Source organism: Leuciscus leuciscus (genome assembly GCF_965113295.1).
Source record: "Leuciscus leuciscus genome assembly, chromosome: 13".
In the NCBI taxonomy this organism is placed as follows: Eukaryota; Metazoa; Chordata; class Actinopteri; order Cypriniformes; family Leuciscidae; genus Leuciscus; species Leuciscus leuciscus.
In genome coordinates, this window is record NC_138737.1 from 17,715,362 (window position 1) to 17,737,036 (window position 21,675).

General features: G+C 35.6%; 2 protein-coding genes across 4 annotated transcripts in view; one reads left to right on the forward strand and one right to left on the reverse strand.

Annotated features, from left to right (window-relative positions):
* dock8 (dedicator of cytokinesis 8) overlaps positions 1–3,400 on the reverse strand; it is a 54,361-nt gene extending 50,961 nt beyond the window's left edge. The window contains exon 1 of one of the 2 annotated variants that reach the window (XM_082188243.1): positions 3,248–3,400. The gene's annotated coding sequence lies outside the window, so the exon portion shown is untranslated. Of the gene's footprint in view, positions 1–2,892; positions 3,015–3,247 lie in introns of those variants that run through there. The other variant, XM_082188244.1, reaches the window with a different exon arrangement.
* On the forward strand, positions 18–20,511 carry cbwd (COBW domain containing). Of its 2 annotated transcripts, none has more exons than XM_082188252.1 (16): positions 18–93; positions 4,593–4,720; positions 4,937–5,023; positions 5,517–5,613; positions 7,013–7,104; positions 8,235–8,294; positions 8,384–8,421; positions 13,219–13,265; positions 14,960–15,046; positions 16,487–16,531; positions 17,340–17,396; positions 18,106–18,157; positions 19,229–19,297; positions 19,432–19,497; positions 19,626–19,755; positions 19,913–20,511. In XM_082188252.1, the coding sequence occupies exons 2-16, from the start codon at positions 4,621–4,623 to the stop codon at positions 19,984–19,986; spliced, it is 1,101 nt and encodes a 366-aa protein (XP_082044378.1). In that variant the 5' UTR covers positions 18–93; positions 4,593–4,620; the 3' UTR covers positions 19,987–20,511. The 2 variants fall into 2 exon arrangements, with proteins under 2 accessions (XP_082044378.1, XP_082044377.1); XM_082188251.1 differs by lacking the exon at positions 18–93 and adding an exon at positions 4,154–4,311.
* Positions 20,512–21,675: the final 1,164 nt, after the last annotated feature.

Here is a 21,675-nt window from a genome sequence, read left to right on the forward strand (position 1 = left end):
AGAGAGAGAGAGAGAGAGAGAGAGAGAGAGAGAGAGAGAGGGAGAGGGAGAGGGAGAGGGGGGGACTACTAAACGATGTTATGAAGATTAAGGGTGAGTTTGCTTGATAAACAAATGGGTTTAAATGGGTGACGACATAGCAGGACATTATAAACACAAGTGTCGGTTTACGTGACTATATGAATGACCCATTGATATCCTTTCTTTGTAACAGACAATTCATATAGTAAAAAATATGTTTAAGTAAATTTCATTGTTAAGATTAGATGTTATTGTGGTTTCCGACGAATAGCCTTTGAAGTGCAAGTCCGCAGAGCCTTGACACATGGTCAAGTTGATTGGTCAGAGATATGTGAACTTGCACAGCTGCGACCCCTGTCGACCGTGAATTGCGCTGCAACAAAACATTTCTCGTTAAACAAATAGGCTACTTTTGTTAAAGGTACAATATGTAAGATATATTAAAATATAGTTTTCCAAACTTTTTTCTGCCACGGCACCCTTTTAATTTTTGTTTTACATTTGTGGCACCCTACACTAGTGTTGTTATGAAACTACTTTGATACGATACCTTGAAATGTACAGATTTTCAATACCACAGGGAAGAACCGCCTAGTCGCCTACTGTCATTTAGATATTTTTAATATTATCAAAAAAATGGTCCATCCATTGAAAGTCTGGGAATCAGTCATTTCTTCTGAAGATATCACTTTATATGATGGCATACTACAATTGCTCAATTGCCATTGCAAATCTCACCTAAATGTTTGCTCACTCAGTGTATTTGTGTTTTTATATTGGTTTTATATTATTTTAAACATTAATTAGGCCTGTCGCCACTCAACATTACAGTATAATTGAAAGCTATCAATTTTAACATTCATTAGGCTCCAAAAAAATAACAACTTTTAATTTAAGTGATCTTAAAACATTCTTCACATAATAAATGTTATATTTACCTGTGCCCTTTTTCTCACAACTCTTTACATTCATTTAAGACTTTATTTAACTAATTTAAGACTGCTCATGAGGATACTCAACAAAACGGTCATTTTGGCATAACTTTGTGTTATTGGTTCAAGCGCAAAAGAGAAGAGTGTATTCTGGCGCGTGCCGTTCTGTGCGTCATGTGTGTCAGCTTATGGAAAGCCAAACTGTTCACAATTCGCGTGCTTTTGACCGCCGTATCAATATTAAAACGGCGTCTTCATAACGCCGGTAGGCGTTAAATAAACGCCGTCAGGCGATAAGTTAACGTCACACGCCGCCACGCGTTAAAATAACGCCACTCGCCGATAGATGTTAAATTGACGCCACACGCCACTCAAAATGCAGATGTATGAGCTCATCTATATGGCCCCTCCTCTACTGAGTTTGAGGACTCTACGGCAAGTCGGAGAGGACAATCTAGTTTGGAAGAGCGCGAAAATGGCTAGGAGAGGATTTGTTTTGCGGTGTAAACACACTATAAATGACTGCACTCGCCTTTTACTCTCTGATAATCCAGGGGCTGATGTCTTTCAGTCATCATTAAATAGGTAAAGATTTCTGTAAAGATAATATATTAGCATTAACGTACGTCTTAATTAACGTACAGTATTAAAATGTAATATTATTACATGGCTTGGCTGAATTCCAATGTAGAATGCGGTCTGTTATTTCTTGATAACAGACCGCTGCGAACAAAACAGCCCATTGCTATGGACGCGGAACGGACTATTTTCTTTGGCGGAAGCAATACAACCGTTTTTAAAGCAATAAACTCCTTTTTAAATCAATAATTTGTGTCAAATTAATTAATTATTTTGTAGGTAGCCATGTAATAAGCCTGTCGGGCTTGTTATTCGCTATAACGACCGCCTCTCTATACTTTATCCCTTACATATTATGTACAGTAACGTTACCAGCACAATTGGTCATAGAATTGCATTGCACATTCTTTACACTTACAACCACCCGACGTACGTTAATGCTAATATATTATCTTTACAGAAATCTTTACCTATTTAATGATGACTGAAAGACATCAGCCCCTGGATTATCAGAGAGTAAAAGGCGAGTGCAGTCATTTATAGTGTGTTTACACCGCAAAACAAATCCTCTCCTAGCCATTTTCGCGCTCTTCCAAACTAGATTGTCCTCTCCGACTTGCCGTAGAGTCCTCAAACTCAGTAGAGGAGGGGCCATATAGATGAGCTCATACATCTGCATTTTGAGTGGCGTGTGGCGTCAATTTAACATCTATCGGCGAGTGGCGTTATTTTAACGCGTGGCGGCGTGTGACGTTAACTTATCGCCTGACGGCGTTTATTTAACGCCTACCGGCGTTATGAAGACGCCGTTTTAATATTGATACGGCGGTCAAAAGCACGCGAATTGTGAACAGTTTGGCTTTCCATATCAGCTATGTGAATAAGACGGACGTTGTGACAATATTTTCGTGTGTATTTGACCGTAAGCGCAACACGCCATGAAAAAAAGAGGCAGCTTTATGTGAACGCACTAGGAATGAAGCACGGGAATGAAATCATGCTCAACCCCTGCAATTCAACGCCGAAAACTTAGGCTACGATTTGCATTTTTATTATAAAATTGTGTGCGTTATTTGTTGTTAGACAGACATCCGAGATTGATGGTAGGCTACATAATTAATTTCTTCTTCTTCTTCTTCTTCTTCTTCTTCTTTTTAAACACATTTGAGCAATTTTAAAATGTTTGATGGAGTTTTTACACAACACCCCTGCTCTCGTCAGACGGCATTCCAGTGAGCCGCGGCACAACTGGGAAACGCTGCATTAAAATATCCACACACACACACACACACACACACACACACACACACAAACACTAACACAATGTTACATATTTTGTTTACTTGTGTAGCCTACTTACATTATTCCAAATGTTTTCAACAATGTTTAAATCCAGAGACATTTGCAATTTTAACCAATGACATGGCCCGTGACATTGCGTCGCCTGTCAGTGGAGTCATGTCCCCACAATCAGCTTTCGGTAGAAACAATTTTAAAATGTTTGATGGAGTTTTTACACAACACCCCTGCTCTCGTCAGACGGCACTCTGGTGTGCCGCGGCACAATTGGGAAATACTGCATTAAAATATCCACACACACACACACACACACACACACACACACACACACACACACACACACACACACACACACACACACACACACACAAAAACACTAAAACAATGTTATATATTTTGTTGACTTGTGTACTTACATTATTCCAAATGTTTTCAACAATGTTTAAATCCAGAGAAATTTGCAATTTTAACCAATGACATGGCCCGTGTCAGTGCGTCGCCTGTCAGTCATGTCCCCACAATCAGCAATGGAAACACAGTGCTTTCTGAAAAAATCTGAATTTTCAATCAGAGCCGACGATCTCTGGTAGTGTTGCATTCCACAGCTGTTTGTTTTGCACATTCGTGATGTTCTGTCATATCCTCATCTAGGGTGTTGAAGTGAAAACGACAACTCCCATGATTCCACACTCCATTCACTGCGTCATCAAGCTACGTCTTTGTTATTGTTTTGAATGAGCCAGCAGTGAAACATACTGAGCCTTTAAATGCAGTTATTATTTTGAATTAGCTTTCATTTTTTATTTTCTGTTTCCATTTTGATTTAAGTTTAAAAATAAAAAGTTTGTAAAATATGTATTTGTCATTTCTATTTTTCTGTTTTTAATTTTATTAAAATTTTAGTTTTAGTAATTTTAGTAGGCTACTTCAACTTTAACATATTTCAGTTAAAGGATTAGCCTACGTTGTAGTTTTCTGATACTCACCCCCTCGTCATCCAAGATGTTGGGGTGAGTAAATTATCAGGAATTTTTTATTCTGAAGTGAACCAATCCTTTAACTGCCAAGCAAAAATAGACAATTTTTGCAACCCTGTTACTAAAATTTGGGTTTATAAGCCAGATTTATATATATATACAGTAAGATGTTGACTACCTCGTCTGGGACAGTTAGTCTACATTTTGATTTATTTATTTGTTCGTTTATTTGTTTTTACGACCCTTCTATTTTGTCACTTGTTATGCTCAACCCTAATGATGAACAATGCTAAAAAAATAAAAAATAAATGAAAATCGATCCGTTTTTACATAGGAACTCTCACTGCAAGTCAATGCGCAGGTCGGACCGTGATTACAGACACACCAGCATATTGCCCCTTAGTGAAATATTGCGTTTTTTATTACAAACTGGACGACAGATATCACTCTGCAAGTCACGGTTTAAAGGAATACTTCATCTAAGAGCTCGTATTTCGTAAATTGTAAGTTGTCTTTAATTTGTGTGTATAAGCTTCGAAATGAATAACGTTACATGGCGCTTGCAGAGTAGTGCCAGACCGCTCTGTATTGACAGCGAAAATGACAGCACATGTGCCTCTAAAATCAACGTTCTGATCTGTCAAATATGGTGAAATATAATATATGTACGATTTATATTCGGCCCACCCTGAGTAATCTTATCACTGAAGAATGAATGTCCTGTCATATGCATTTATAGAATATAAACCCCTCATTTTATCTGAACTCCAATTTGTGTTTCTAGATTTTCATTATTTTAAAAGATCTCAGTAATGGAAGAAGAGGATGAATGTCCGGAGTTAGTTCCCATCAAGGAGAAGCCCACTGGACCCACAGCTCAGATACCTGTTACCATCATCACTGGATACTTGGGTCAGCTTTTAAGCAGTAACCATGTCTATCAATCCAAAGTGCATTGATAAAGCATACCAAACCTTTTTTTAAATTTATTTTTTTTACTTACAAATATGATTCTTCTATAGTATTAAAGTAAAAAATGCACAATAATATGCAAATACAGGTTATTATATCCTTAAGCAGAAGAAACTACAATTTTACTCCATTTATTTCTCTCTTTTCCATATACAGGTGCAGGAAAGACGACACTTTTGAACTACATATTAACAGAACAACATAATAAACGAATAGCTGTCATACTTAATGAATTTGGTGAAGGTAAGTTATAAAATGAGCAAAGAAATAAGCGATCAAAAGACCTCTAGCGTTGTTCTTATGCCTAGATTTTTTAATCTGTCCTGACAGTCCCTCTGGATTTTTCACTGTCATGACCAGAAGAGGGCAACAAATTCATTCCCTATTTCCTCAAACAGTGCAGTATAGTAGCACCTTAACCCAAAAATGACCATTTTGTCATCATTTACTCACTCTCATGTTGTTCCAAACCTTTATGGGTTTCTTTTTTCTGTTGAGCACAAAAGAAGATAATTTAAAGAATGTTGGTAAACAAACAGTTGACAGACTTCCATGGTAGGAAAAAAAAATACTATTACATTACATATACTATTATTACATACACATACAATACATATTTTGCCATCATTTTCGTCATTTGGATCATATTCATGAACATGCATCAAAAGTGCACAGATTATTGTAATGTGGGTCTGCTTTGCACATAAGCTTGACTCTGTGCTGTGTTGTCCTGCAGGCAGTGCTCTGGAGAAGTCTCTAGCTGTGAGTCAAGCAGGAGAGCTCTACGAGGAGTGGTTGGAGCTGAGGAACGGCTGCCTGTGCTGCTCTGTAAAGTACGCCCTTTCAAATACTGGGACGAATTGTCTATAAAGTATATGGGTGAATGTAGTGGGTGTGTGTGTGTGTGTGTGTGTGTGTGTGTTTCTTGTAGTTGTGTGAAGGATAAATATAGTTCCATCTGGGCCACATAACTATTGTTGGATTTTAAGATGGATTAACTGGAAACCCACTATTTCTGCCTGCCTATTACATTCCAGTGACTAAAGAACTGTTGTCCTTGTTGAAACTCTTCAGTTTGATTCGTTCAAAATTGAGTTTAAAAAGAAATACTGGTTAACCTAGGTTAACCTAATTTCTCATTTAGGGTCATGACACATTGGGTGTTGTGAAATGAAGGTACAACATTTTTGACGATTTTGATGTTCGCAGGTCAACTTGACCCGCAATTTCGTGGTTAACCGCAGCTATACAGACCCAATATATATATATATTTAAAAAAAAGGGTTTTTTTGGTCAGTTTCTCAACTACCCTCTTAGGTTATTTAAATTTACATTATCCAAAGAAATGTACACTGCGTTGACGGCATACATTTTTATCAGTTCAAGAATGTTAATATCGCTGGGAGTCAAACTCATGATTTTGGCGTTGCTAGCGCCGTTCTCTACTGTTTGAGCTTCAGGAAAGCACACAAAAATAAAACAAAAGCATTTAAAATAACATTTTAAATGGTAAAATTTCAATACTGTTTGTAATATTCATATTTTTTAAACAAATGGTTATACAGTTTTAAATTAATTTGTTGCTTATTTTTTGTTGTAGTGTGTGAGAAGTATTAATATTAAATGTTTACTCTTTTTACCTTTTTTTTCTTTTTTTTTTTTTAAATGTGATTTTTCTCTCTCCAGGAATTGTATTTAATCCAATTAGGGTCAATTTGACCTGCAACATAAAAATCGTACCCATAATTCAAACATAAAACTGGTTTTAATTACCAATCATTATGAAAACATTATATAATTACTGCTGTGTAATGGAAAATAATGAACACGTACACTAATGTTCAGAAGTTTGGGGGCAATAAAGAGTTTTTTTGAATAAATGTATGAAGACTTTATTCAGCAAGGATACGTTAAATTGATAAGTGACAGTATCACAGTAAAGACATTTATAATGTTACAAAAGATTTCTATTTCAAATAAATGCTTTTCTTTTCAAACTTTCTATTTATCAGTCAATCCTGGAAAACTTACTTGACCATCAAATCGACATATTAGAAGGATTTCTGAAGGATGATGTGACACTGAAGCATTTTACAATATATTAAAATAGAAAACAGTTTTTAATTTTAAAAACAAATTTTAATTTACTACTTACAAACTTTTGAACCATAGTGTACAATTGCATATATTAAATTATGTCAGATAATACATTATCAACCCTTTCTTTTACAGAGACAATGGTTTAAAAGCTATTGAAAATCTAATGGAGAAGAAAGGAAAGTTTGACTACATCCTTCTAGAGACCACCGGATTGGCAGATCCAGGTATTTTATGTGCACCAGCAGACATTTATTTGTAACACAACAAATCTCCTTGTTATGATAGCTAATGCATCCATTGGCCAGCTTGCTCAAATGTTGTTATTATCTGTCATCTTTTGTATGGGAGAGCTATATATGTTACATCCATGTTTGTTTACACAGATGTTTAGATTATGCAATATTTTACAGTTTTAAAATATTAATTGTAAGGAGTTCCTCAATAGACACAATCTACCTTGTCTTAGTCCTCACTAGCATTTAGCTTTTAAATGTAACTTTTACTTTGCAAGACAATTTAGACATCTTTGTGTATAGGGATTTTTCTCATACATAGCAAAAAGCACTATAACCCAATTGAGAGTGAAACTGAGATCAATGGAAAGGCAGGAAGGGTCAGCATCTCTGTAGCCAGACTGTGTACATGAGTGATAGATGTCAAGGGCCAGTGGCGTGCAGGACCCTCAGAGCTCAGACACAAGCCCCTCTTCACTGCTCTGCACTGTCATTGGCTGAGACAGGCCTGTCACTCCTGGGGGCCTCAGGGGGATAAGCCCCTCCCCTTCATCAGAAGATGCTTGTGGGCTGAATGGTTGATGTTCCTGGTGTCTTTCAAGAACATTGCCTTCATTATACTTCTATCAAATATTTATAGAGCTTTCTTATTCTACCTTGACAGTTTGACAAAACTCCATTATGTGAACAAGATGGCCTCAAATTGTAACATGAAACTGTGAAATAACTTTTACAGGAAAAGTTGGAAAACATGGAAACAAACAAAATTTACCTTGTAGTTAAAATTTTTGAAGCCATCCATAAAATTTAGTTATGCATTTTAAAGCACATACCTACACCCTAAACCTGTATGAGTTGAGTATTAAGGCAAAATGTGTTCAATAACTTGATGAACACTGCAAAACCTATGCTAAAATAAAGCTTAGTATACTACCCAATTCATTTTTTGCCACACCTTTCAAAGGTGAGTGCCATGAAACTATATTTTGCTTAATTTTATTTAAAAAAATTAAGTAGAATTATGTGATTTCCCATTGTATATTTACAGTGAATAGTAAAATAATTATAACAAATGTGATATATATAAATGTTAATTTATTTATTTATGTTTTCCAAACCAGGAGCAGTGGCTTCCATGTTCTGGGTTGATGCAGAATTAGGCAGTGATGTCTACCTGGATGGTAAATAAATAACTAATAAATGTTGCCTCAGATGAAGTCATTAATGATGTGGCTGTCAATATAATGCAGTTTCCTCATCTCCCACATAGGCATTGTAACGGTTATAGATGCTAAATATGCAATGCAGGTAAGTTGCTGATCCACACACGCTTGTATTATTCTTAGCAATACACAGATTGAATTGATGCACACTTGAATTCTATGCAACTTGTGTTGTTGGCAACCATAAACAGCCAACACTAGTGAACTATTTTACCTATTAAAGTGTTTATTCACCCAAAAATCCTATCATCATTTACTCACCCTCATGTCATTCCAAACCCGTAAGACTTCCGTTTATCTTCGGAACGCAAATTAAGATATTTTTAAAGCTGCGGTCCGTAACTTTATTTGTGTTCAACATTTACAAATATTATATAATAAGCGAGTACATCATGAATAAATTTTCCTAACCATGTTTTTGTCTTATCCTGAATTACTGCAGTACACCTATAATAAGTGTTTATGTTCGGACTATTTTAGACTGGTTCGGGTCGTACCACTGCAGAGTAGCCCAGTACCTGCGTGACTCGACATAGACAGAAACAGAGAGAAGTAGCTCCGGATACAATGTTCTTCTGTAAGACGCATGAAGTTCTGTTTATTATCCGCTAGAGCGCCAAAAGCTACGGACTGCAGCTTTAATGAAATCTGAGCAATTTGTGTCCCTCTATTGACAGTCTACGCAACTTCCACTTTGATGCTTCAAAAAGTTCATAAAGAGATCATAAAACTAATCCATATGAAGGGAGCGGTTTAGTCCATATTTTCTGAAGAGACACGATCGTTTTAGATGATGAACGGATTGAATTTAGGATTGTATACACATATAAACATTCATCAATAGCCGCGTTTCCACTGTCGGGCCAGGGCCGGGCCAGGGCTTTAAACGGGCCATGCCGGGCTGATAGCCTCGGGCTAATAGCACCGGGCCTGCGTTTCCACTGTCGGGCCAGAAGCTCCACAGCGCTTCACTAAAACACGCCCGTAACACGCCTCTCTGGAACAACGTCACACTAACCCATTCACCAACAAATGGAAGTTTTATCAGAAAACTAATCAGAAATCACTGGAAACAGCGTTGAAAACAAACATGATAAAAGCGGCCGTTTGCTGGCATTTTTGTTGTTTACTTGAATATTTAAAACCCAAGCATCGATGTTTTACCACAGGTTTACAATAAAAAGTGATACATTGATCATAATGAATTAATTTATGTCAAAATTGCACATTAGTCACTCAGAAATAAATTACCGTTAGGTCTATTTCACAAAAGAAAGAGGACACACTTACTTCTTCAGTCACGTCTGTTTCTGTTTATCTGGTAGTTACAGGACATATTTACATCACATTTAGAAAGAATGATAATTTCTACAAATATATGCCACCAAAAATACGACCTGAGGAGCTTTAGCACTCTCTCGACTCCCATACAGATATTTTCAGTCAGAGAAACAGAGGAAGCTCCCGAAAAAAAAGTTGCTTTATTTTATGATAGTCCGGTATAAAGAGACGAGACGTAGGCTACGGACAGATAAATAAAAACATGACTGTGATAGCCTTTATGATTGGTCTGATTTCTTCAAGCGTTCACTATGTTTTTTTACTATGCGTATCTTCAGGCGTTTACTATGTTTACTATGGTAATGGTTAGCGCGCATAGTCTTTTGCATCACAAACACAAGGCATTCAAACATGAACGCGAGTTAAATTATTTTAAAAGTCTTTAATGCTGACAGAATCATCCGGCGCTGCCGTCTCCCGACTCAGGTGAACTCCGCCTCTGTTCATAACCACTCCTCTAGCCCGAGCTGGCCCGCTCTGGCCCAAGGTATTCGACGGGCCAGAAATCCTGGCCGTTGGCCCCGAGTAAGCCCCGATCAAGCCCCGGAAGTGACAGTGGAAACGCGACTGGCCCTGGCACGCACTAGCACGGCCCGACAGTGGAAACGCGGCTACTGCAAACATCATTTGTGGTAAATGGAAGCTCAATCAGGCTTGCTTGACGTGCGAGAACCAATGAGGTTCATTCTCATGTTACGCAGCATGTTTGAGCTTCTGCAAGAACCAATGAGGTTCATTCTCATGTTACGCAGCATGTTTGAGCTTCTGCAAGAACCAATGAGGTTCATTCTCATGTTACGCAGCACATTTGAGCTTCTGCAAGAACCAATGAAGTTCATTCTCGTGTTACGCAGCACATTTGAGCTTCTGCAAGAACCAATCAGGTTCATTCTCATGTTATGCAGGACTATTGAGCTTCAACAAGAACAAATGAGGTTTGTTCTCATATATCAAGCAGATTTGGTTGAGCGTTTTTTATGTTCGCTGATCAATGTTTATATGTGAATATATTTGAGCCTAAAGCCTAAATTTGATTTGTTCATCATATAAAGCGATTGAGTCTCTTCGGAAAATTTAGACCATTTAAACCATTCAATTCATATGGATTAGTTTTACGACCACGTCAAAGTGGTAGATGTGTAGCTGTCAATGGAGGGACAGAAAACTCTCAGATTTCATCCAAAATATCTTCATTTGTGTTCCGAAGAGGAATGAAAGTCTTACGGGTTTGGAATGACATGATGGAGAATAATTAATGACAGAGTTTTTGGGTGAAATAACCCTTTTAGAATTATTTGTTCCGATTAATATTATCTATAAAGTTAACTATTTATTGCACATTGGCAAATTGGCATAACATATATTTTACATTCTAAAAAAAGCAATAAGCCATTCAATACAATTTTACCTTGGTTAAAGAGGTCTTAATCAGTCATCAATCTTTGTTTTAATTGAAGACATAACAAGCCTTTTATGTTTTATGTATTATGTATATATAGGGATGTACCATTATTACAGTTCTAGCCAAAATTAATATTATTTGTTTGTTTGTTTTGTTTGGTTATGGGCAATAACCAATACATTTCTGATATAAAAATAGAAAACACTAAAACTTGAATAAAAAAAAAATCAGTGTTAACAAAAAAATTGGTAAATAAAAAATGGATACATTTTAAGAAAGATAAAAACCTTTTAATTTTATTTTATATTTTAATAAACACAAAAGTAAACATTTTAAGAATCAGCACTACAATGGTTGAAAAGAAATTTGTTTGATACAAGAGATGAAATGATCCAGTTAAGAAGTCACTTTAAAAGGTTTGATATATTGAATATTAAAAAGTTTGATACTTTTTTATTATTTTTATTAGTTGGTTTAAATAGTCCAAAATACTTTGGGAATCAACTCTGTATAAATGTATTAATGCTGTTTATGAGCTCAACTTTGCATTTGTTTATCGTTTTTTTGTGCACACACACACACACACTCACACACACACACACACACACACACACACACACACACACACACACACGTACACATAGTGTATATATATATATATATAAATTCAAAGCTGGCCTTGTAACCATTGTGTAATATATATATATAATTATATTCAAATAATTTGTTACTGGAAGGCATTATGTTTACAGAAAAAAAACATTTATTTTAAATTGAATCTTTAAGTATCATATCCCACTGAAAAATCTCCCCCCTTGCCGTTCCTCTTCACACTTCAGGCCGGGAGCAGGACAGTGGTACTGACACCTGGGTAATAGGCTGTCATTTAGTGGTGTCAGTCTTGGCAAGTCAGTCTTTTTATTGCAGAGGTGGCACCTCTCGACACTGCGGCCCTCTGGGGTTCTGTGAGCGCCTGTTGAGGTGAAGACAGGGGAGGGCTTGATAGAAACCGAAGAAATAATGGATATCAGGGCAAATCACTCTAATGGGCCTGTCACCCTTTGTCCTGCTCTTTCATTGTCACTTGATATATTCATCCATATAAGAGATACTTTAGGGTTTGGGGGGCTCAGGTGAGGTGTCTTCTCTCAGGGTTTGACTTGCAGAGACATGCCCATCAGGTGCAATGTTTTCATTGATCTCTGCCAGTCGGTTTGAAAATCGTGCAGACAGATGATGAGGCTTGTCTCTCTCCCAGAGCTCAATGTTATTACATATTGAACACAGACATTGAGACATCCCTCCTTCCAGTCAGCAGAGACGACTGGCAGCACGTAGAATGACACAAATAGAATTGTTTTCAATAAGCAAACTGTTCAGAAGTTATAATATCCTGGAAATTGGATTTCTTTTAGTGAGTTTGCATCTTGTAAATGCAAACTTGTCAGTTTGCTCATCTGCTCGGATGTTAAAGACATATTGTTAGATTGGAAGCTGTAGAGAACAGAAGTGTTAAGCCTACAGGACCTTATGAGACATTAAATGTTCTTATCATTCTATTCGATATTATAAATTATATAATTCCAACTCTGAATTCTGATTGCACGAGTTGCATTCAAGCTGCCATAAAAAAAAGCCAATATTACACACACCTGTGACTGCATATCATCACTTGAATATTATATGCATCAACTTGTGTTGCTTGACAACTATAAACAGATTACACTACTGAACTTTTTTTTTAACTATTAAGAATTATTTGTTTTGATTAATATTATCTAGAAGACTAACTGTTTATTGCACATTGGCATATAATTTACCTTCTAAAAGCAACAAGCCACTCAATGCAGTTTTACCTTGGTTAAAGAGGTCATAATGTGCACTATGAAAAAGGGATATTCATTGTAAAATTTGATAAACATGACATTTTAGAATGTTATTAAATAATTGAAAAAATTATATTCAGCTGAGAACCAATAAGGTGCTAATCACTGAAATAATTGTGCATCACTGAAATATAATCAAAATAAAAAATTAATTTATACGACAAAAACTATGATTATGAATTTTGTTTGTTGTTGTAACAGTTGTTTTGTATGTGTTATGTAATCATTCTGTCATTTTCTATTTGTCTTCTAGCATCTAACAGAAGAAAAGCCAGAAGGTCTTATCAATGAAGCTGCCAGGTAAAACCTTATTTAATTCATTAATATCCTCCTGAGACCCAGCCAGAGACTTTTGTCCTCTCTAGAGGACGTTATATTTTAGTGAATTTCTCTGAGACCATACATGTCACAGGTTTAAAGAGCACATTCAGGGCTTTGCGGAGATACCAAATGTTTGGAGGTTTGACCATGACCACTCCTCCTCCTTGGTCTTTAAAGATGACTGACATTGACCGAATGTCCGAATCTAGCACTCTTCGGCAAATATGATATTTAAATCTGACTAATTTTCAGATTGTTTGTTGTAAATGAACATCTCGGGAAAACATCATGGGGTTTCAAATTAAAATATGACTTTCTGTTACGAAACAGGGCATTGATTTCATACACTGTAGAGGACTTGGATCATGTTTATCAGGCATTCTGGGGAGACACAACAAATGAATAGGGAAAGAAAATATATATCAACATTCCTATGAAATGAGATATTTTTATGAAAAAGTTGCTAAGTTATTACGCCCATTATTACACTTCTTTTTTCATTGCATGTTGCCACAAGAACACATTAATATGCAAATTAGATGTACAGATACATTGTATAGTGTATATATATGTCCACGTTTACACTTATATTGTATTAACTAACAAATCATTCTGTTATATCTTTCATAACATAGTTGATAATTGTCTTTATACAAAGTTTGGATAAAAAATAGCCTTAAACCTAAAAATGTTATTGGTGAATGGAAAAACAACATTGTTTTTGCCTAAAGTGTCTTCACATTTTCTTAATAACTGAGTCCTGGTGAGGACATAAAATATGAATAAAATATTTATTGATTTATTTTCAAAAAGATTTCTTATTATCCAAACAATGTAATGACATTAAAAAAAGCTAAATTCACACAAACTTTGTTTCTGGGATATACAGTATAAATATGATGTTCGACGGAAAAAGTTTAAAGTCTTCATCATTACAATAAATAACTTAATTATGCATCATACAGTTCTATAAGAATCCAGAAGCCATTTTTTTTTCCCCCATCACACCCAGATTTTTATGAGCACCTCTTGTGTGGTCTTTCAAAATACTATTTGTGACTGTTATCTCTATTAAACATTACAGCTGGTGCTAATGTTTGTGCAAAAACATATCCGATTCCAGCCCAGCTCCCTCCACCTCACCTGCTGCGGTCGGGGTGTTTTTGTTGGGGTTCGGAGGCATGTCGGAATGCTCACAAGTGTCAGAGGCCATAAAAAACGCTTCTGCTCTCTGTTTATGTTTTCCTACCACGCAAAATGGTGGCGCCTTTTGAGTATGGCACGAACCATGCCCACCCACACACGACTCAACAACAGGCAGGGGGATGGATGAAACACAACAAAGACTGTTTGCACACTTACACACACACATTTAGATACAAAGGGAGAGTGGGACATTGAACACGAGCAATAAAGAGAGTGACAAAAGAGAGAGAATGGGACGAGATGTTCTCGTACTGTATTGTTCTATTGATGTATTATACGACTGTAATCACACATACTTGCGTACAGCAACTGTAGATGCACATAGAAGCAATTGGCTTTTTATGACGAATAATCCATATGCGACCCTCTGAGGTGTCGTCTGCCTTTGTCGCATACACATTTAGGAAAGATGGGCAGCATTTATCAGGTGATTGTGAATGGTGCTGAATTCTGCTTTCTTTTTTTAGGCAGATAGCTCTTGCTGATCTGACCATCATCAATAAGACCGATCTAGTGAATGAGACTGAGTTGCTGCAGCTCAGAGATACAGTGAGGTGAGAACTGTCAACCTTTATATTCCTATAGGTTCTTATTAGGGATGTACTGATTATAAAATTCTGGCTGATAATGATTTTTACCAATAAGTGGCCGATATTATTATTTTTTTAATAAAAAATGACAAAACCAAAATCAATCATTTTAAATGCTACATGTCAATCCAGGCATCACACCGATATAATGCACAGTGTTTTTAAAGATGAACTTTTAGTCAAAGGTATAGTACTAGTTCTACACAACTGGTCAAAAGTTTGGAATAATGAATGATCAAAAATGCAGTAAAAACTGAATTATTTTAAAATATTATTACATTTTAAAATAAAATGTCTATTTTAATATGTTTTAAAATGTAATTTATTTCCTAAAGCTGAATTTTCAGCATCATTACTCCACACTTCAGTGTCACATGTAATCACATTATTACATTTTATGTAATAACTTTTTTTTTTAAATATCTTTAAATAAATGTATTTTCTGTCACTTGAATCAATTTAATGCATCTTTGTTGAAAAAAAGTATAAATTTCTATATATTTTTTTAAAGATCTTACTTACCCCAAACTTGTAAATGGTAGTGTATCACGGTTTCCACAAAAATATTAAGCAGCACAACTTTTCAGTGTTGAAAAAAAATTAAAAATGTTTCTCGAGCATCAAATCAGCATATTAGTATGATTTCTGAAGGATCATGTGACATTGAAGACTGGTGTAATGAAGCTGAAAATTCAGCTTTGACATCACAGGAATAATTTATATTTTATAAAATATATTAAAATAGAAAATAGATCAATTACATTTTAATAATACTTTTAAAAAAATGTGTTTGATGAAATAAATTACTTTTTGGTGAGCATAAGAGACTACTTCAGAAAAACATTTTTAAATTCTTAATTTGTCCAAACTTTTGGCCGCCAGTGTATGTTATTCAGTAGATTATGGTGTCTGTCTTTAATATGTCACGAATGTTTTGTGGTGAAGACACCACAACATTTTTATTAATTACAAGTGGTACTTGCTTAGGCATGTCACTTTTGCTTGGGGTTAGAGATTTGAACCCCCTTACTCAAAGTATATTAAACATTGCAATGTACTATTACTTTTTAAGCAATTTTCTTTTTTGCATGGTGAACAATCAAATGGGCAAAAAAAAAGAAGTGAAACTTGCTTTTAAGGAGGTACCCTATTACCCCTATTCATATGTACCAGAATGTCTTAGAGTATTGAGGGTAGACTCATTTGACTTACAGAAATGAGTAAGAACTATTCAGAACACCTTGACGACCACATAGCCACGTCCTGACAACCAAACATAATATAACAACTTGGCGTTGTAATGTTGACCTTTGCTCTTCTTACATTTGTTTCAGAAAATGTAAAAAAATCGAACTGTAATGATACTAGAACTTGTGTACATGTGCTCTGTCTTCTTCATTATAGATCAATAAATGGGCTCGTAAAGATTTTGGAGACACAAAAATCCAGGTGAGGCGATATGCAGAAACCACCAACACAAAACATGCACTTTATTCGGATCCATGATAAAAATGGTGTGCGTATTGTGCTGTTACTGTGTTTTTAAGCTGTTTCAAACTTTCTGCATGCATGCAACAAATGTCTGTTAGATTTTAAGACCTGTAATCTTATATGTACACTAAAAATTTTTTTTTTTTTAATACAGTAATTAGTTTTTTAATGTTTTTGAAAGAAGTCTCTTATGCTCACTAAGGCTGCATTTATTTGATGAAAATAACAGTAAAAACTAATATTTTGAAATATTATTACAATTTATAATAACTGTTTTCTATTTTAATATAATTTAAAATGTAATTTATTCCAGTGATTTTCAGCACCATTACTCTTCAGCGTCACATGATCCTTCAGAAATAATTCTAATATGCTGATTTGGTGCTCAGGAAATATTTCTTATTATCAATGTTGTAAACAGTTTTGCTGATTAATTATTAAAATTATTTATAAAAAAAAAAAATTGAAAATAGTATTTTTTGTAACAATGTAAACCTTTGCTGTTTACTGTCATTTCTGATCAATTTATTGTATCCTTGCTGAATAAAATTACATTTATTTAAAATAAAATCTTACTGACACCAAACTTGAACAGTAGTGTATGTTCAATCAATTTCATAAAATGCCCTAAGAAAAAAAAAAAAAAGTTTTTCAGCAGTGTTTAGGCTTGTTAAGGCACTCTTTATCTTCTTATCTATTAAAGATATCAAAGACAGATATACAGTTATACATAAATACGAATTAAGTGTATTTTCCTTTCTCATAGGGTTGATCTGTCTCAAGTATTAGATTTACATTCTTTTGATACCAAAGATGGCACAAGGTAAGTGTTTTTTGAAGAATAACAATTACAGTACTTAATTCTTACTGAAAGTATAATGGCGATTCTGTTCACCAGTACATTTTCCCAGAGGATTTTGTGCATCCGACGAAGATCAAACACTCCATTAACTCATGCTAATGTTGATGACTTACACAAAAACCAAAAATGAAACACCCAGTTTAAGAGTAATTACAGTGAGACAGACTACATGTAAATGACTCTGCCCAGCTGCAGAGGATTATAGCCGGTGTCTGCAGTAAAGGTACAGAAGCACTTCCACACAGACTGCCTTTCAGCCCCGACTGTGGCCCATTTGCCCCCCTGAGCACAGGCTGCTTGTCTGGGATGACCCCCCTCTGGTCTGCTGTGTGGTACTCACAGCCCGACGAATAATCCGCAGAGCTACGTTTGCCCTCCCCGAGGGGTCAGAGCCCGCTTTCCCGCTCCCTCGCGCGATTTCTTCTTCTTTCTTTCTGCATTAAGCTCAATCTTACTGTTACTAAACCCAAAAGCTCCTCCGCATCACACCAGCGGCAGGATTAGGGGCCGGCCCGTCAGTGTAGTCAAACCCTTTGAAAGGTTTTAGCTAAGACTGTACATCTGTCTGATGCATTTGTGTATGTAAGAGAATGTTGTTTATTGAAGGTATTTGACATCAATCAATGTACTTGTTTCTCATTTAAATGTCTTGAAATCTTGTGTTCTGCAGGTTAACTGAAATGCTGCAGCTGGTGAAAACAAGCCAACCACATCTAGACAAGGTGAAGATTACTTGTTTTATGACATTTTGAATTGGCATATAGGAAAAAACAATCCAGCTTCTCTTTCTACAAGGAGGTTGGTTTAAACTAGGAGCTTCGTTTAATGTTAAATGTTCCTCCTATCCTTGAACCATACTCTCTATAGGAGCTCTTATCATTGGACGGGTCACTTTCCCGCATCCACCCAGTCGGTCCCACCCTCCCCCTTCAGAGCCAAACTTCACTGCTCTTTTCATGTAAATGAGAGCCCTGTTTTCTCTTGTTATTCCAAAGGAAAAAAGGAAGTGTAACTTTGTGTAACTTTTAGCACAGACAAACAATGGTTTAAGTATCTGTAAAGGGCCCATGTAACACCCCAGAGAACTACAGCAGAATGGGCGCTAAAGCAGTGTAAGTGTTTAAAACCAAGGGGAAATGCATTCAAGTGTTGTACTGATGCTGTTTGAGATTTTAAAGGCTTTACTAGAAACAGAAATGATTAAAATCCCGTATAAATTTCTGCTGCTGATTTTGTTGCCTTTTGTGGCATAAAATCCTCTTGATAACACAACAAATGCAGCAATCTTACACTACTGTTCAAACTAAATTCAAACTTGTATTCATCAGGGATGCATTCAATTGATTAAAAGTGACTGTAAAGACATTCATAATGTTACAAAAAGATTTCAATATCAAATAAATCCTGTTCTTTTAAACCTTCCATTCATCAAAAAATCCTGGGAAAAAATTGCATCACTGCACAACTTGTTTTTACATTGATGATAATAATCAGCAAATCAGCATATTGGAATGATTTCTGAAGGATCATGTGACACTGAAGACTATTAATGATGCTGAAAATTCAGCTTTGATGATCAAACGAATAAATTACATTTTAAAATACATTCAAATAGAAAACAGTTATTTTAAATTGTAATAATATTTCACAATATAATTTCACAATATTTTTTTTCTTACTAGTTTCCACTCCAGACTTTTGAATCAAAGAGTACTGTACGTTTGTAATCATTTGAAAATGTTTGTGATGGGACAAATGTTTAATGTTTGGGTTACGTATTTGCTTTATTTCAGAGTATGCTGACTGTAACATTTGAAGTTCCTGACAGTGTGTCAGAAGACCTATTAAATATATTCATTCAGGTACAAATGCATCATATGGAAGCATATAAATAAAACAAAATTTAATTAAATATTTACACCATAACAAAATGTCTTGAAATGTTTTTTTTTTGTTAGAGAAATAAAAAAAATATTTTTTTTTTCTTCTTCTGTAGAACCTCCTATGGGAGAAGATATTTAAGAACAAAGCAGGATTGGCGATGACAGTTATCCGGTTAAAGGTAAGGATACACTCATCTGTATATTCTTTAATTATGTCAGCCACCGAAATGCCAAATAAGCATTGCCTTCAACAATATATCATGTACAAGCACTATAATATTCATCAAATCTGTTCTCGTTGTGGCAGGGGATCTTCTCCATCCAGCAAAAACAGAAGAAGGTGATGTTGCAGGGGGTCCATGAGCTTTATGAGCTGGAAGAGACTCCAGAGTTCTGGGCAGATCACGAGCCGAGACTCAACCAACTCGTCTTCATAGGTGAGAAGTGCTTCCAGATATTAAGATGCAATGCCTATATAGAACTCTTTGTAAAATGCTAAATGATTAATCTACCCGTTGAACATTTTTCATTGTTTATTACGTTTCAAAATTGTTTCATAAAAAATTTAACATTTACTCTCTTTTTTTTCTTCAGGTCGAAATCTTGATGGCGAGATTCTGAAGAAAGAGTTCATTTCGGCCATGTCAAATACAGACAGCGTGGAGTAGATGATGTCAGACTGAAATTGTGGACAATCTACCAGGCCATGCATAGAAACCATACAACACTAATAACCTCTATCTCATAAGACATCTGTGGAATCACTGAAAAATGCAGCTGTTTCTGTTTGCAACCCACAGGGAGTTTGCAAATCCTGCAGCAGCTTAATAGGTGCTTATCATGCTCCATAATGTTTTAAAAGTGTTCAAATCTGACACTTATGGACTTAAAAATCCTTTAAGCATCTCTATGCCACACTTCAAACCAGTAAAATTCACTGACATGTCTTAAACACATTGTAATTTATGTTACATTTACATAATTTTTCTCCAAATACATGTCTGCAAATGCGTTATATTTTGGAACTGGCGAAAAACCCAGTCTTTATATTAAGAGTATGATGTTATTTAAACAATTCATTTGGGTGATCAATTACTAATCATTTTACGTAGGCTTTTTCACAGTGTAAAGTGTAAAATAACAGTAACCAGTAAAATAAATGTAGTCTTGAGTTACATGGCTTGCTCTTCTAACGTGTTAAATTTGTCTTTTTTTCAATGTGAGAACCATCTTTATAAGCACCCACTTAACACTTTCTGTGATGAGGCGAAAAATGGCTATTTAACAAACATTGGGAAAATTGGTTGGCAGAGGTTATTTTTTGTTGAGTGTTGAACACACATTATGATAACTAAGCAAAAGAAAGCTTAATGAGCTTACATTGAATGTAAACCACTTTGGATGAAACATGCACTGTAAAAAATTATATCAATAAGTTATGACAACATGTGTTTTTACATTGCTTTAACTCATCAAAATAAGTTTTTTTGTTATAAATAAGTTAAACATTTTAATGTTATACAAGATTCAACAAAGTCAGTTTAATGTAATTTAAGTTGAATTGACTTAAACAGCCAAGCTGGTTGTACTTAAACATTTTAAGGAAGCAACTTCTTTTTACAGTGTGTTTACAAAATGTGCCACAAATTTCATTATTGCTTCACTAATGCTGCTCTAATATGTAAAATATTATAACATAATTTAGTGATGTGCTAGAAACTACAGTAAGAATATTTTAATACATTTTATCACACTATAAATAATTTGCTGAATTTTCTTTTTTTCCACACTTTGTGTTATTAGAAACCTTAATGTTCAGTACAAACACTAAGATCAGTCAATGTCTTTGGATTTCTTATTAATGACAATGAGTGCTGTAAATAGTTAGTTTACACAACTTTCAAGCACTCATACATTTACATGCATCCACTTCCACACCATCCACAGCTGAGGAAGTGGACGGTGGGCTCCAACCCTTTCATTTGCAATTGAGATGACTGTGAACAGTTTTAACACATATCCGCGCACAAGAAGGTTTGCTTTGAGGATTGCTGCGCTCATTCATGCCCTCCAATAAAACTCGCTCCTGGCCTGTAGCCTAAAGCTGCGTCGTTTCCTTTTTGATTCTGATGTTGATAGGCTCGTTTACCGGCATTCTTCTTTCAATGCGGGGAGCCGGGCCATGGCCATTTTCATGGTCACACCACCTGCGGGTATCTTGAGGTGACAAACCAAACGAAACCCAGGGGGTATCGGGGAAAAATCAGTCTTTTAAACCGGTAGTTAGGCGTGGTGTGAAAAGTCACCCTCACACATCCCAGCTCCCACTGTGCAAACTTGCTTCTGAATTGGAGAGG

What these genes read in the sequence shown, in the direction of transcription:
- cbwd (XM_082188252.1), top strand. Translation starts at nt 4,621, where the DNA reads ATGGAAGAAGAGGATGAATGTCCGGAGTTAGTTCCCATCAAGGAGAAG. An exon ending in TTGGAGACACAAAAATCCAG is followed by an intron (nt 16,532 to 17,339) that starts GTGAGGCGATAT and finishes CCTTTCTCATAG; the next exon opens with GGTTGATCTGTCTCAAGTAT. An exon ending in GCCAACCACATCTAGACAAG is followed by an intron (nt 18,158 to 19,228) that starts GTGAAGATTACT and finishes GCTTTATTTCAG; the next exon opens with AGTATGCTGACTGTAACATT.